We start from the raw sequence: 13,248 nt of genomic DNA on the forward strand, positions 1-13,248 counted from the left end.
CGTCCCTGATTCAATTCTCCTGTCACCCAATCAAAGAACTCAATGAGATTTGTTTGGCACGATTTCCCTTTGGTAAAACCATCTGTAATCTGGATTAACTTTTCCCTATGTGCATCACTGGTCCACATTAAGGGGGGAAGTTATCAACATGGGCTACTGTTAAGTCAGGTTATTTTAACAAAAGGTCTCACTGCATAAAATGGAACCCTGTGCTAAAGCAACCTTTTTCCCACAGGCATGGAATTACAGAAAATTCTTAGTACATCTGGTCTGATGTCACTTGTTACACCAGTGAAAATACAGGCTCCTGCACCTTAAACCATCCTGAGCAGGCTGGCCGTAGATATTCAGTGGCACTTAACTGGGGCATTGCCGCTAAATCTCAGCTCTGATCACCATGGCACTGTCTGGTTAGTGCTAGGGCAATCCAGGACCACATTTGGAGAGGGCTAGCAGTTATGCAGACACAGGCCATATTCAGGGTTGTTGCCTGCTTAGCTAAACAGGCAGATGGGACCACACAAAAGGCAGTCCTATCTTTTCCTGCTCAGCTATGTAGATGCTGGCACTGAATACTGGCCGGCACCTGCATAACTCCAGTCAACACATGACTCTAGATAATCAATGCTGGCAGTGCTTGGGCAAGGCCCAGCATTCATTATCCAGGTTTAATTTTGCCCACTGCTGTCGGCGGCTTTAAAATCATCGCCTACCGCAGGCTGAATATTGTGGGGACAGTTGTTTAAAACCAGTGTGTTTTTTCCAGCGAAAAAGGTGCTGGTACTCAAATGCCAGGCCACCCTTTAAGGATGGGGTGATCACTGAGGGACCTACCCAGTGGTGTGCTGGTAAATTTTTAACAGGCTCTCTCCCCAGTCCACCTCTGCGCCCCCCCCCCCCCCCCCGTCCATCTCTGCGCCGCCCCAAAATTGCAGAGCTGGCTATAGCCGGGGGGGGGGGCGGCGGCAATGCATTACTCTCTCCAGGAAAAAAAAAATTAAATGAGCCCAGGTTCCAATCTAATTCATGTTTAATGTGGGATAAAATGCCATAAATAAGTAAATAAATATAAACTTTTTAATGTTGAGCACCCGATTCTCAAAGTGAACATGTTCCAAACACTATAATGAAAATAAAATGATTTTTTTCTACCTTTGTTGTCTGGTGACTGTTTTTCTGATCATGCTGGCCCAGTATCCGATTCTGCTGCTATCTGTCCTCTTTAACTACGTTTCCTTTCCATTTATTTCTTTCCTTTCCTCCTTTCTTCTTCATTTCTGGTCCTCAGCTTCTGCCTATTTTCTTCATCCATGTGCAGTTTTTCTCCTCTCTTCCTTTTCCCTCATCTCATCTCCTTCCTCACTCTTCCCTCCCCTCCATCCATGTCCAGCATTTCTTCTCTCTCCCCTCCTCTCCCCTGCCCTCCATCCACCCATGTCCAGCGACCCTCCTCTCCCCTGCCCTCCATCCACCCATGTCCAGCGTCCCTCCTCTCCCCTGCGCTCCATCCACCCATTTCCAGTGACCCTTCTCTCCCCCTGCCCTGCATGCACCCAGCGACCCTCCCCTGCCCTCCATGCATCCATACCCAGTGACCCTCCTATCCCCTGCCCTCCATCCACCCATGTCCGGTGACCCTCCTCTCCCCTGCCCTGCATGTACCTATATACCCAGCGACCCTTCTCTCCCCTGCCCTGCATGCACCCATACCCAGTGACCCTCCTTTCCCCTGCCCTCCATCCACCCAATCCAGCAGTGACCCTCCTCTCCCCTGCCCTCCATCCACCCATACCCAGCGACGACCCTTCTCTCCCCTCCATGATTCACCCATGCCCAGCGATGACCCTTCTCTCCCCTCCATGATCCACCCATGCCCAGCGATGACCCTTCTCTCCCCTGCCACCCCCTCCCGAGTTGTTAATAGAATTCTCCTCCCTCCCTCCCGTCACCGATCTGACTCCTTTAATTCTTCGGGGCAGGCAGTCTTGCCTGCCTGCTGCAAGCACTGACGCAGTCCCCCGCTGGTGCTGCTGGTTGGCACTTCAAAATGGCCGCTGAGACTTACAAGGGCGAAGTCTCGTGAGTCCGCCTCTGGAAGTCTCGGCGGCCATTTTTAAAGTGCGAACCTGCCTGCCCTGAAGAATTTGTCAGGTTGGTGATGTGAGGGAAGAGGGAGGAGAGCCGGCTCGCGGGTTTCAACAACCGGCTCGCAAGAGCCAAGCAAAGTTAACAAGCGGCTCTTGCGAGCCGGTGCGAGCTGGCTCCAGCACACCACTGGACCTACCCTACAATAGCAAGGACCCCTGGAACCAGTCACAGAATCTATGACAAAGCAAGATTTGTGTGTAGAGCCTGAGATCTTTCATTAAAACTTGAGGACCATGGGTCAATTTTAGTAGACAATGGAAAAGGTGCCGGTACTCAGTACCTCCAAGTACCCCCTCAAAAAAAGCCCTGTTTAAAACTATACATCTATGTTCATAAGACACACAAATTATTCTGTGGTTGCTTAAAGCACCAACTGCCACTGGCTAAATTAGGCCTGGATATTGAATGCTGGGCCATCTTCAAGCACTGGAATTGATATCTGGGAATGACTGTGTATATGCTGGCAATTATGTGGGTCCCAGCCAATATTCACCAGGGATCTGCATAAAACATCTATTTGGTCCTGGCAAAATATCAGCTGGGATCCACATAAGGGAATCTGTTTAATCCTCCAACACTCAACCCACCAACCGATTCCCATCCTCCCCCATAGACTCGACGCCCTCAACTCAGCACCCTCACAATTCTTACCCCCAATTCAGCATATCCCCAATCCAATCCCTCCCACCCAAATCAGCACCCCCAATGCTCCTCCCACCCATCCAAATCCCACAAGAACCCCTGCAATTGCACCGTCCTTTTATGGAAGGCTGACCCCTAGCAATAGTATTATGAGACTACTGCCAAGGGTCAGCAGCACCATTTTTCTCCCACAGCCAGACGGGGAAGGAACAGAAGGGGACCACTCCTGTCCTCTCCTGCTGGACCACCAAGGATGCCCTCAGTAAGTCCTGGTGGGGGGGGGGGGGGTGTCAGGGTGGATAAGGATCATCAGGGGGATTGGGGGTGCTGAATTGGGCAGGAAGATCAGATCAGGGGATGCTGTGTTTGGGGATCAGGAGGAGAATAGGATCAGTGGGCCTCAAATTGGCAGCTATGGGGCTGCCAGCTGATATTCAGTGCTAGCACCTGCACAGCTAAGCAACCAAAGATGGGACAGCCTTTTGTGCAGTCCTATCTGGCCTTGGCTATGCAGGCACTGGAACTGAATATGACCTGTGCCCGTATAAGTGCTGGCTGCTCCCCAACTCCACTCCCATATCACCTCTCCACTGCCTGGTTTTTGAATGGGTGGTTAGAGCCAATATTCAGCAGCATATGCCACTGAATATCGGTCACCAGCACCAGTATAGCTGAAACAGGCAGAAGCCTCTCTTGCTTTGTTAAACCCTTTTGAATATCGGGCCCAGAAGTTCTAAGGCAGCATCTAGAAGTACACATGTAGATGACATTCCGTACACATGCCTAACTTTAAATGCTACTTTGGTTTTCTAAATGTGTGCACACACAACCTTATAACAACCTGATTTTCAAACTGAGTAACTTGGTTCTCTTAGGCTTCTGTGACTGGCGTCATGATTGTTGCAGTTGACCGGGTTTTGCTGCATCTGAGTAAATGGAACTGATGTTCCAGCCAGCTTCCTTCAGGTTATGCTGCACGGTCTTTATATAGTGGGATCTCAAATTTGATTGGTTGGGGTTTGAGAAGGTTTAGGTGGAAGATTTCAGTGGAAAATTTGTAAGGAAAGTTTGTTGGTCACAAATTTAAATTTTGGTGGGAAAATGAGGAAAGAAATTCATTGGAATAGTTTTGACTGGAGGGGGAGGTGAGAATTTATGTAGGTCACATTCTGAAACTCTGGGAGATGGAAAAAGGTTTTTGCCATCAGCACCAGTCTTTTATACACTGAATTTATTTTTCAATGAGCAGTAGCCATACTTTGTTTAAGATGAGCCCTTTGTCTCCATTGAGGTTATTGGGTGTCTTGCTATCTCTAATGCCTCTTTGATTCTTCTTGGCCACCAGAAATCTTCTTTCTTCAAAATTTTTGTGTCCTCAAATCTAATCATATGACTAGCTGTTTTAGCATGGATGGCTACAACCAATTTTTATATGTTACTGAGTTTTGTGTTGTCTCATATGCTGAATATTGGCTGCTGCCTGGTAAACATCTGGGTAGTGGCATCAAAGTTAATGATACCCATCCCTCTTCCGTGACCTAAATCTCCCCTCCTTCCCACTCCTCAAAGACAGGAATGCCCCAACTGTGTTGTGCCTCTAGTCACAAAAAGGCTTCTGTGATACCTAGTAGCAGACTCATGTTGGGCAGACTGGATAGACCGTTCAGGTCTTTATCTACCATCATTTACTATGTTACTCGCAGCGGCCAGTTTGTGACTGAAATCCCAACTTTAATTTGGTTTCATTTTGTAGCCTTTCCTCTATAGTGCAGCCAGTTTCACCAATGTATGATTGGCTGCAACTGCATGAGATTTTGTGAACTTCAAGGGTTTGCAGAAGAGGTTGCAGGTCCTTCACATGAGTGAATATGGATGCCAGCTTCTGTGGTGTGTTGTATGCAGATCTAATGTTATTCTTCTTTAGCAATTTACTTATGTGTTTCTTGGATATAGGAGAACACTAGGAGTTTTTGTTCTGTCACAGGGTCCTCATCTAGTCGTTGATGGTTATTGCTGATTTGCAGATTGGGTTGTCCAGAAGTTTCAGGGCCTGAGAAGTGGCTAACTGTGTCATAGAGGTTGTTCTTTTCTTTCTGAAGATTGTCTGGGCCACTGATAGTGCTCTGTTCACTAATGTATGGAGGAGACTCTTTCTGTGGCCAGATGGTGGTGGGACTCCGCATGTAGATAAAGGCTGGGGGGGGGGGGGGTCTATATACAGTGTAGTCCAGGTTTCCATCAGCCCAATTTTTGATCATTACGTCCAGAAATGGAAGACATCTATTGATCTCATTCTACATGATAACTTTTATGTTGGGGTGGCTGCATCTCACTGTACATGGTGACTTTTATATTGGGGTGACTGCTATTCAGAAGGTTTAGAAAATCAGAGGCTTTCCCATCCATGAGACCAAATGACAAATGTGCCATCTACATAGCGGATGCACAGTTTGGGTTTGAGCTTGGTACTGTCCAGTAGGGTGGATTTAAGAGGCTGAATTAATCCACCCTACTGGACAATACCAATATGTTGCCTACCACCAGGGAAAGGGAGCAGCCCATTTATGACCAATGAATGTTCCTGCCTAAATTTCCCACCTAAACCACCCCAAACCATGAGGTTTGAAGAACTCACTAAATAAACAGAAACTGTAGACCTCATAGCATACCCTGAAGAAAGCCAAAGCACAATGGCTGAAATGTCAGTTCTACTTACTCAGACACAGCAAGACCCAGATAACTGCAACAATCTGAATAACTTTGTTCTGTGCAGTATTTCAACTATAAAAGTTACACTGCGGTTAAAGCACCTTAATGAAAAATGAACTCAACAACTAACAAAGTAAAATACAAAAGAATTAGATCTGTCAAAAACGGATTCATTTTTAATAAACAGAAAGTCAGTGATCCGACAACATTGCTATATAGGTCTTTAAAAAAGTTTTAGGAATAATACTGTATTGGTATCTTCCATTTAATTACATTCCTTTACATACTGTACCTTGTTTGGCAGCAGAGAAGCAACATCTCTTTGTTATAAATTAAAATTTGCAGAAGAACCAGGAAAGCTTTGGCTCTGATTAAAGCTGAAGGACTTTCCAATAAGCGAATGATCTTAGTAAGAAAATCCTGTAAAACAAATGTAAGAACAAAAAAAAAAATATCAAAGAGTCAATGACACCATTGTCTAACTGGTCAATTTTCAAAGTGATTTAACTGAGCAAGAGAGCCTCCAGCCCAGTTAAATTGCTTGAACCTACCTAACCGTTGATATTCAGTGTCATTTAAACAGACAGTACTACTGAATATCAGCACTAACAAGCTCTGCACTGTTCAGTTAATGCTGGGATAGTTTGTGGAGGGAGTTGACAATTAACCATTTAGTGGCAATATTCAGATCACTAACCGGTTAAGTAAGCGGCTAAAGTTAGAACAGCAAAAAGGCTGTCCTATATTTAGCCACTAAGCTAACTGGGCACCAGACTGAATATTGGATGGTGCCTGATTAACTTCCGGGTAGCGGCATCAAAGTTTCTGGTGTCTCCTCCCTCTCTTGTGACCCAAATCTCCCCTCATTCCCACCCCTCAAAGACAGGAATGCTCCAATTGTATTGAGCCTCCAGTCACAAAATGGCCTCTGTTACCCATAGCAGCAGTCTCATTGTTCTTACTAGTATTTGCAGTACTTGCAGTGGCCATTTTGTGACCGAAATCCCAACATGCAGGAACCAGTGGTCAATGCTCCTGCCCACAGGACCCCCTGGACAAGATAAGCTGGGGGGGGGGGGGGGGGGAGTCTAAGGGAGCTGGAGCTTGGTCGGGACCTTCCTGTCAGAAGTGAGAAGGAGGAGGGATCTGGATTGCAGAGGAGGGTGCGGAGGAATAGGAAGGGGTGAGGACACCTGTTTTCCTTGTGTGTCTTATGTGGTCCGAGCTGAATATCGACTGAGACCTGCAAAAGTCCCAGCAGCTAGTACATTCTAGCGTGGCCCTGGATATTCCTGGATATTCAGTGCTAGTGCCTAGACATGACCCAGTACTGAATATGTAGACCTATTTCACTCACTGCGGTCAGCTGAATATTGATTGCTAAATTTAAACACTGTTGGATCACATCCCACATTTAAAATCATCAAGTACAATATGTCATGCAGCCCCGCTTGACTACCAGATGATTCTCAAATTTTCCTATGGTGATCTGGTGCATTTCCTATTTAAAATGTATTTTATTTTTTCTTCTTTATAATTATCTTTATAATTAAGGATGATGATGATAATTAATATGGGAGCACTGTTATGGAAATTTTCCCTTTACCGAAGAAACTCACAGAACTCTGGGCTCAATTATATAAAGATATTTATTTTGTAAATCAAACCTGCATGCAGGGAGACTACCAAACATAAGGAAACCCAGTCAGCAGTCTGTCAGTACTGATTCAATGTAACCTTAAACAGCCAGGAATACTGTTATCTCACAATCACCAGGTGCTATAGTTCTGGTTAACAAATAATAATAAGAAAGAAAACATAATGATTTCCTTCCTTGCCCTTCCAGATACCTTTTTTTAGATAAGGCACATACACCTCCTTCATTATCTCAGTTAATTAAAACATTCCAAACTCCTGAGATGATTCCGGCCTACTTCTTACTAACAAGCTAGTTAATTACAAGCATGACATATATGTGACCTTTCTTTTCAGTGATTATTATTTTCTGCAGTAAGGTCTGATGCAATTCTATTATTCTACAGTAAGTAAATTCTATAACAAAGTAAGCATAATCATTATATATATATATATATATATATATATATATATATATATATATATATATATATATATATATATATATATATATATATATATATATATATATAATGATCTTGATTTCCATTAAAGCACCGCTGCTGGGTGGGTCTGAGCACAAAGTGGATGAGTCTGGGCCACCTGTGAAGAAATATCTTCACTATAATTTAGAATATTAATTTAATATATTTTATTGTTTTCTTTACTGTAATATTTATCCATTGATAGACAGAAACTGCAAAATTTTAATGCAGCTCAATAAAAGAATCTTTTTGTTATAATTCTACTTAATATTTGAAGAATATATTTCCTTTTTTTTAATTGAGTTTACATGTTGTAAAGGATTTTAAAGATTGCTTTTCAACTCTGTCTGAGTGACCGGCAGTGCACTCTCTCTCATTAAAGTGATAATTCTGTTTGTGTGAAAATGATTTGGAATGTGGAAGAAGATAAAACACGGCTCTAATTAATTTGGTATGTAAAGGGGGAGGTGGAGCATGTTTGGAGTTCAGGCTGGTCATCTGAAAAGAGAAATAGAAGTAGAAGGGCTTGCATCCTGGAGATGAAGGCATGGTTATCAGATGGTATCACTGAGAGCTCGTCACCTTCCTGCAGCATTGGATGATTTTCCAAGGGCTGCTAAGCAGAGAAGACTGGATAAAGTATCTTTAACAGCAGACCTGCTAACCAACTGAAGAGGGCTTAAAATTGGGAACACTGAGGATGGGTGAACAAAATTCCCAGGTAAGTAAAAACCCTCAGATAAGTAAAATATTAACCCCGAAATTCTATAAAAGTTTCACATTCAAGCATATTTTGTATGGCTTGTTTACCAAAACAGAAAAATTCTCAAGCATTCTATAATTTTCCTTAGCTTTTAGTTCTAAGCCTAATAAAAAGGGGAATTATTGCCAGTGAAATGGGGAGCTCGTCTGTGACTAACGTACGTACTGTACAGAGAACTATATTTCCTGGTCAAAAGACTCTTGGCTTTCACTGTGAACAGCCCCCCCCCCCCCCCCTCCAGTGATAAGAGCCTGGATGTAGAGATTAAGGACCAGTGATGTATGTATATTATGATATATTATTGCTTCTTTTCCTGGTCAAGAGACTCCTGGCATTGCTTGGATGTAGGGACCAGTGATGTAATGATTGTTTCTTTTTAACTATAGATAGGTATTGTTTCTTTTCAGTTATATAGCTTAATCATTGTGTACATATCTTAATCATTATGTATCTTAGACAATAATAAACCTCTAATAAAAGTCTCATATATCTAATACGAATTCAAAAGAATCCACAGTAATTATTGAGTAGTCTGTGTCAGTGAGGCAGGCTGTAAAACCAGATCAAAACACATGTTGACACCACTTTCTTTTTTGGCTTTGCAGTATTCCTAATGGGGTCATTATGGACAGCCTCTTTTGTTTGAGATTGCTATAATCAGTGCATTTTTTCTAGCAAAAAAGGTGCTGTTACTCAAATGCCAGGCCACTCTTCAGGGGCGGGGTGATCACTGATGGACTCACCCCACAATAGCCAGGCCATCTGCAACCAGTCACAGAATCTATGATAAGGCAGAATTGGTGTGTAGAGCCTGAGATCTTTCATTAAAACTTGGGGTCTATGGGTCAATTTTAGCAGACAATGGAAAAGGTGCCGGTACTCAGTACCCCCAAGTACCCCCTCAGAAAAAGCCCTGTTTATAATTAAATTAAAACAAACTGCAAATTCTGCAGCAAGCACTGCAATCATGAAATCACAAAAATCCTGGGACCTTGAAGAAAAAACTTGCTTAATGGTGTTCTAAAATGGGGGTTCAGAGACCTCAAATCTGACTCCATCTCTAAATAGCACTAGTACTGGGGTAATCAAGAAGTTGTGAAGTTCTAAAAGGAATTGCCACTAAGGGAGACGGTAGGTCTAAGGAACAGATACCAGCCCTATGACAAACTGGATTTAGGCTACAGGTTATACAATGCAGCGAAAGAAAGCCTGATACAGCAAAAGCATTTATACTTACAGCCTCTGATCATAAAGTGAAGTCCACAGAACATCATTTGGGATGAGGAGTTTATTTGCCAAGATACAAGTCAAATCAGTGATTGACAACAGGCACGTACAATCAATTAATTATAGGAATATAATAATCCAGCTGCAAACAGGTGTTAATTAGTTCCTAATCTTTTATAATTTCTTTTACCAATTAAAGGTTTTACAAGGGAAAGCAATTGGGTAATTTGTCAATTCTGCTGGTCACATTGGTTTCCCTTGGAGAGAGAGAGTGCCAACCCTTCTCTCTAGCTTAAAGCAGGAAATACCCTGATTTTTATAGGTGCCCTCAGGATATGGATAATATGACAGTAGATATACCTGATTGGATCTATGCTAATGTCATGGTTGTCACTGATTGGCTCATACTAATGAGTAGCTTTTATCTTGCTAACATGGTTTTGTGTTTAACTCGCTTGACCACAAATCTTAAGCAAGACCCTAAATCCAGCTACACCTTTCCTTTCTCACACCATGGCTGACCACAATGTCACTCTATCCTTTGGACCCCCACCTTTGTGTTTCCTGTTGTTCTCTTTAGAGCTCTAACACTGGGAGTTCAAGCAACAGTCACTCAGGCCTGTAAGTTTTTCCCTCATTTCAGAGCCTGAACCAAAGTCTAGGCAGGGGACCAAGGCTTATAGCTGTAGCATTTTTATTTTTTGTTTAAATCTTTTTTTATTATATGCTCACATATACAATATTCATTACGGAAACATCCATTTACTCATAACACATAAGATCTGTTACAGGTCAAAGTATTTCTGATCATAACTATGAACTCTCTTGTTTATATTGAAACTTTGCTCTCTGCCTTAATCTTTTATGCCTTCCTCCACCTAATCCTGGGCTCTGCTTCGGCTACATTCCTTTTCCAGGTATAAACATGTCTGAGTCCAGGTTTTATGTTAGATCTCTCTATGGCTCTTGCTTCGTCTCTATTATCAATTTTCTTAATTTATTCAACCCATTAACATCAACGTGAACAACTTAACCTTCATTAGCGTTTCCTTTTACGTAAATGTACTCAACTTTTAAGGTTTAATACATTATGTTTCAAATCTCAATTTTTCTATTTCTTTTTCCCCCCCTCCCCCCTCCCTTTCTCTTCCCCCCTCTCCCTCATTGCTTTCTCTCTCTTTCTTCTTGGCTATTGGGTTTGTTTAATCTTTACCCAAAGAGTTCCGCTCCTCTGTCCAAAATCTCCATCTCTGTCTGTTCATGCTCCCTGTTCCACCATCTTTCCTCCTCTTCGTTTAGAAGTTTATCAGGTAACTGCGGGCTACATGCGGGAGCGTGTTTAAAAGGGGACTCCAGCACGCTTCAAATTTCTTTCCTTCTATCGATTCCCAGTTCTTCACACCCATCCGTTCTACCCTCATCAACATCAACATTCGTGTCCTCCACTGTTGTCTGAATGGTGGCCTGTGCGAGAGCCATTCGGCCAGAATAACTTGCTTAGCAATTATAACTGTCTTTGAAGCAAATTCTGTATATCCTCTCTTTGTTGGTTTGCTTAGTCTGAAATGACCAAAGAGGATCGCCACATCATAAGTCCAAGGTGCATTCCACAATTGTGATACATAAGCGAGCAGTCCTTTCCAAAATTCCACCACTGCTGAGCAGTTCCATATCATATGACCCAAGGTTGTTCCAGCACTATCACATTTGGGGCAGGATCCCCAGGGTGACACACCCATGTGAAAAGCTTGTCTGGGCGCTATATACGTCCGCATAGCCAATCTGTACTGCTGTTCCCAGTGTATTGCGGCAGTCGTGGAGTGCCTCATTTTCAAGATATGTGCTTTTATCTGCGCCTCTGTTACTGTCTGCATCAGATCTGCACTCCACTGCTGCGCTAGCTTTTTGTAATCCAATTCTGCGGCCGTATCTCTGATATACCTGTGATGAAATGCAAGTGGTACTTTCTGCTGAGCTGCCAGGGAGAATGCTTCTGAGATTTCTATTTGCACGTCTTCCGCTAGATCTTCCCACGGTAAAGAATGCATATAATGTTTTAGCTGCTGGTAATGAAATCTGTCTTGGTCTGGCAAACCATATTCTCTTTGTAATTCCGCAAAGTTCTTAATCTTGCCTTCTGTGGTTAGTACTTGGAGGAGATACACCACCCCTCGTCACTTCCACTTCTGAAATGTCCCATATAGCTGTCCCGGTGCAAAGTCCATATTGCCGCATATTGATCGGAAGGGCGTGACGTTGGCGGAGAATTTATGCAGCTTACATATCCATCTCCACACTGCTTTCGCAGTGGGCATTATCAATGCATATTTCAAGATTTCTGGTATTACTGTCCCTCCTACGTGTAGGTAATTTGTGAAATGCCACCCTGGTTCCAGCTGTAATTCCAAATCTGTATTAGAGAACTCTGTCGTCCCTCTGAACCAGTCATTGATGTGCCGCATTCCACTGGCCACCGTCAATTGCCTCACACTTAACAATCCCAGTCCCCCATATTCAACTGGGATGGCTAATGTAGTTACTGGTAGGCGCGGTTTTCTCCCCCGCCACAGGAAACGTTGTACTAACTGGTTTAGTTTCTGTTCTTCTTGTCTCTTCAGGAACAGTGGTAATAACTGAAAAACGTACAACCACTTCGGGGTTATACACATATTGTATAAGGCTATCCGCCCTAATAATGAGATAGGCAGGGATCCCCACATGCCCAGTCTGTCTTCTGTCTCTCTTAGCAGTTTAGCTACATTTATTTTATATAATTGTCTGAGATCTGCCGGTATCTTTACCCCTAAGTATGTTATGGGTTCTTCCGTCCACTGTAATGCTTGTGTGCCTGTCCACCTCTCCACCCCTTCTGTGCCCACCGGAAGAACACAAGATTTCGTAATGTTTAGTTTAAACCCCGAGATTTCCCCAAACCTCTGCACTTCCTGCAATAAACAGCCCAGAGAGTGTGCTGGGTCAGTTAATACCAATAACAGGTCATCTGCGTAGGCCAGCACTTTTATTTGTCGGCCCGTCACTGTAACTCCCTGTATTTCTTGATTGGTCACGATAGTTCTTAATAGTGGTTCTAGTGCCAGCACAAAAAGGAGTGGGGAGAGCGGACAACCCTGTCTAGTTCCTTTGCTAATCCGAAATTCTTGGCCCTTCCCCCCGTTAACAATTACACTGGCTCTCGGGTTATTATATAATGCTTTTAGTACCTCCCTAAACCATCCCATGATTCCCACTCTTGTCATTACTTGCTCCAAGTATTCCCAATTGACGTGGTCAAACGCCTTTTCGGCGTCTAAGCTTAGTACCCAAACCGGTACTTTTTTTGTCTTGCATACCGACAAGGCTACCAGTAGTTTCCGAACATTGTGCACTGCCCGCCTTCCCCGGACAAACCCTACTTGGTCTTGGCTCACCAGGTCAGGCAAGCACTGCGCCAAACGCTCTGCCATTATTTTTGCTAGTAATTTGACTTCTACGTTCAGCAACGAGATGGGCCTGTAGGACCCTGGTCCCTCTGGTGACTTGCCCGCCTTTGGAATCAGTGTTATATATGCTACATTGGCATATGCAGGTAGTTCTCCCATCTCAATCACTTCTTCATAATAAGCTAGTAGATGAGCTTGG

The 13,248-nt window shown here is 43.4% G+C and overlaps 1 protein-coding gene across 1 annotated transcript in view; it reads right to left on the reverse strand.

Annotated features, from left to right (window-relative positions):
• ULK4 (unc-51 like kinase 4) overlaps positions 1 to 13,248 on the reverse strand; it is a gene marked incomplete in the record, with an annotated part of 1,752,451 nt that overhangs the window by 742,202 nt on the left and 997,001 nt on the right. Inside the window, 1 exon segment of the mRNA XM_030209369.1 lies at positions 5,792 to 5,919. Coding sequence (XP_030065229.1) covers positions 5,792 to 5,919 — 128 coding nt within the window.

The sequence above is a fragment of the Microcaecilia unicolor genome, chromosome 1 (genome assembly GCF_901765095.1).
Source record: "Microcaecilia unicolor chromosome 1, aMicUni1.1, whole genome shotgun sequence".
Lineage (NCBI taxonomy): Eukaryota > Metazoa > Chordata > Amphibia > Gymnophiona > Siphonopidae > Microcaecilia > Microcaecilia unicolor.